At 41.7% G+C, this 2696-nt stretch overlaps 1 protein-coding gene and 1 long non-coding RNA gene across 9 annotated transcripts in view; one reads left to right on the forward strand and one right to left on the reverse strand.

Moving 5' to 3' along the window:
- pde4d (phosphodiesterase 4D) overlaps positions 1–2696 on the forward strand; it is an 830388-nt gene that overhangs the window by 365013 nt on the left and 462679 nt on the right. The window contains exon 1 of one of the 8 annotated variants that reach the window (XM_003216244.4): positions 691–962. The exons of the other annotated variants lie outside the window; for them this stretch is intronic. Within the exon in view, the coding sequence (XP_003216292.1) occupies positions 691–962 (272 nt within the window). Of the gene's footprint in view, positions 1–690; positions 963–2696 lie in introns of those variants that run through there. 8 annotated transcript variants of the gene reach the window in all.
- LOC103277597 (uncharacterized) overlaps positions 1–2696 on the reverse strand; it is a 21242-nt gene that overhangs the window by 18289 nt on the left and 257 nt on the right. The window contains exon 2 of the long non-coding RNA XR_505524.3: positions 181–575. This is a non-coding gene — a long non-coding RNA (uncharacterized LOC103277597). The remainder of the gene's footprint in view (positions 1–180; positions 576–2696) is intronic.

Genomic DNA, 2696 nt, shown 5'->3' on the forward strand with positions numbered 1-2696 from the left:
AATAAAATACAGAGCCCTTTCTATTAGGACCCATTTGTTTAAATTATAAATAGCACGACTTGTAGTTTGTGCTTATGAGAGAGGAGCAATGAAAAAAGAAGAGTATGCCTGACATTTGCAACCCCTCCTTTCAGAATGAGAAATAAACAGAAAGGAAAAGGGTAGTCAAACAAAACGCACCCGGCAATGTTTAATCCGTCCTTCTCCCGGCACCTTTTGTGTGTACACATAATCAGGAGTCACTCCAGCAGCTGCAGTGCATTAGTTCCAGCAGTTTGACAGGTAGCCTTGTTGATCTGTCACTGGACTCGAAGCCCCAACGCCGCCAGCCCTTTCCCTCTGTCCTTCCTTCACAAGGATAGCCGGCAGGCAGGAGTGGTGCAAGGCAGAGTGAGCTGTCAGAGGAGTGGCAATGCCTCATGTGTTCAGTGGAGGAGTTAGCTCGGCTTTTTCCCCCTTCCCCCTCCCCTTGCGGTTCCTTATCTGCACAGAGGCACTCTGAGGGTAGGCAACAACACCATGCTGCGGGCTGACTAGGCTGAATCAGAGTCGAAGCTCGGCACAGTTCTTCGGAACTGAAAGAGGGAAAGAAATCCATTATCTCCCCTCCATTCACCCCTTCAAAGCTTCCAAGACAAATATCGGGTTGCGTTGTAAAAACCTGGTTGATATATAAGTTGCTTTGGAAACATGGCTCAACAAACAGCAAGCCCAGACACCTTGGCTGTACCTGAAGTGGATAATTCGCATTGTCAAAACGCATGGCTCAATGAGGATCTTGTGAAGACCTTGAGGGAAAACCTGTTGCAGCACGAAAAACCCAAGGCATCGAGAAAATCTTCCCCTGTTTCTCCTAAGGTATCACCAGTCATTTCTCCTAGAAATTCTCCAAGGCTTTTGCGCAGGATGCTTTTGAGTAGCAACATACCAAAACAGCGGCGGTTTACCGTGGCACATACCTGGTAAGAAATCAATTGTAAACTGCCTGTTTTGGAGTGTAGTTTTGAGTTTTTGCATGCAGAATTCCTAAGAGCTACAATTCAGCTTGCAAGAGAGAAGGGCAAGGCTATGTAGCTTTATAAGAAGCCAAAGCTATTAGGCATTCAGATCTACTTCTACTTTATGAAAGCTACTTTTGATATGGAATAGATGAAAATGAATGCGATTCCAGATAACAAACAGAGAAAGTAGGGTTGTTAAAATTACACTGACTGTTTCATTTCCTCCTCCTCCCACTAGTCTTTTTGGCTAGGTTCAACTTAAGTAACGATAACTAAAATAAAATATTTACCTGATTATTATTATTATCAATCTTAGAATGAAGTAGAGATCTCACTACCATGTCATTGGTATGTTAGTTGTGTACAAAGAACAGTACTTTGGATTTATAATATCTGATTAAGTATATTATTAGGTTTGCCTTTATCCCAAAAGTCGTTGCAAGGGAACAATGTATATATATCCTTGTATTTAAATGATTGCTGTGGGAGGGAAGAATGGAATAACCTGTTTTTGTTAATGGAAGAATTTATGGCATGTATTGTAATTACACAATTTGGTTGTGTTTGTATATGTACAATCAGAAGTTGCATTTTCTCTTGTTGTGCAGTGCTAGTACCCTCTCAGGTTGTTACAGTTCTCTTTAACAAACAATCTATTGCTTACAAGTACCTGTAAGAATACAGCGGTTCACTGGCTTTAGGAGTGATGGTCTCTTGACAGCTTTTGTTCTGCTTTTTGGTGAATGAGTTGTGTATTTGTATATATATTAGAATATTTTGTATTAATATTGATTCCATTGTTTTGATAAGACGAAGATGACGATTTTAGCCTACAGTAAGGGTTAAAAACTGCAGTGGGTTAGGGGGCATATTTTCTGATCTGGGACTTTCAAGGGGCCAGCCAGATTGCCCCAAATGCCAAAAACACATTGGGAAGTGATTAGAAGTTTACAACCCCCCCCCCCCCCTCTGGTTGTTTATCCATACAGGGAGACCTTGCATCCTATTTAAAAGTTGCATTTGTGCTCTGGAGGTTTCCAGGAAATGCAATTCGTGTGGGAATGGGGGCAGAAAAGGGTGATCTGGGGCATTTGGAAGGGTTAGGACACATGTGGCCATAGGGCTGCACTCTTGCAACCCCTGTCTAGAGAGTGTCTCACCATGTGTACATCAGGAACACATTGATACCTGAGACTGGGTGTCCAGGAAAGAAATTTAATTTGGATGGAGAGAGGAGAGTAATTGTAAAAGCTCAGAGTAAACAGGTACTTAAATGCATTGTATGAACTATAGCATCCTTTCCATACATTTAAATTTAGTTTTGTAAAACTGACTGGCAGTCAATAGGAAATCATGCATAACTTGGACAGCAAGCATGTAAGATTAGTTCTGTATTAAGGAAAGGAATAAGGAACAAGAGCCCTTGGCTCTTTTACTGCTATGAGTAGGAACCTGCAGCACAGTCCACATCCTGCCCATTAGTCACCAGGAAATATGTCTGAAACAAGTTAGAGGAGTGATCCAGCATGTACTTCAGGTGTCCACAGCACTATGAATCTTGCTCAATGAGCTTGAACCAGACATTTCTCAGCTGGGTCAGTCTTGCAAAGTAAGGATAAAGTCGGGAGGGGAATCATGTATTTCTCACTGAACTAATAAAAAGCAGGGAATAAATGTATAAATAAATAGGCTCAC

This window comes from Anolis carolinensis, chromosome 2, assembly GCF_035594765.1.
Source record: "Anolis carolinensis isolate JA03-04 chromosome 2, rAnoCar3.1.pri, whole genome shotgun sequence".
Classification (NCBI taxonomy): domain Eukaryota; kingdom Metazoa; phylum Chordata; class Lepidosauria; order Squamata; family Dactyloidae; genus Anolis; species Anolis carolinensis.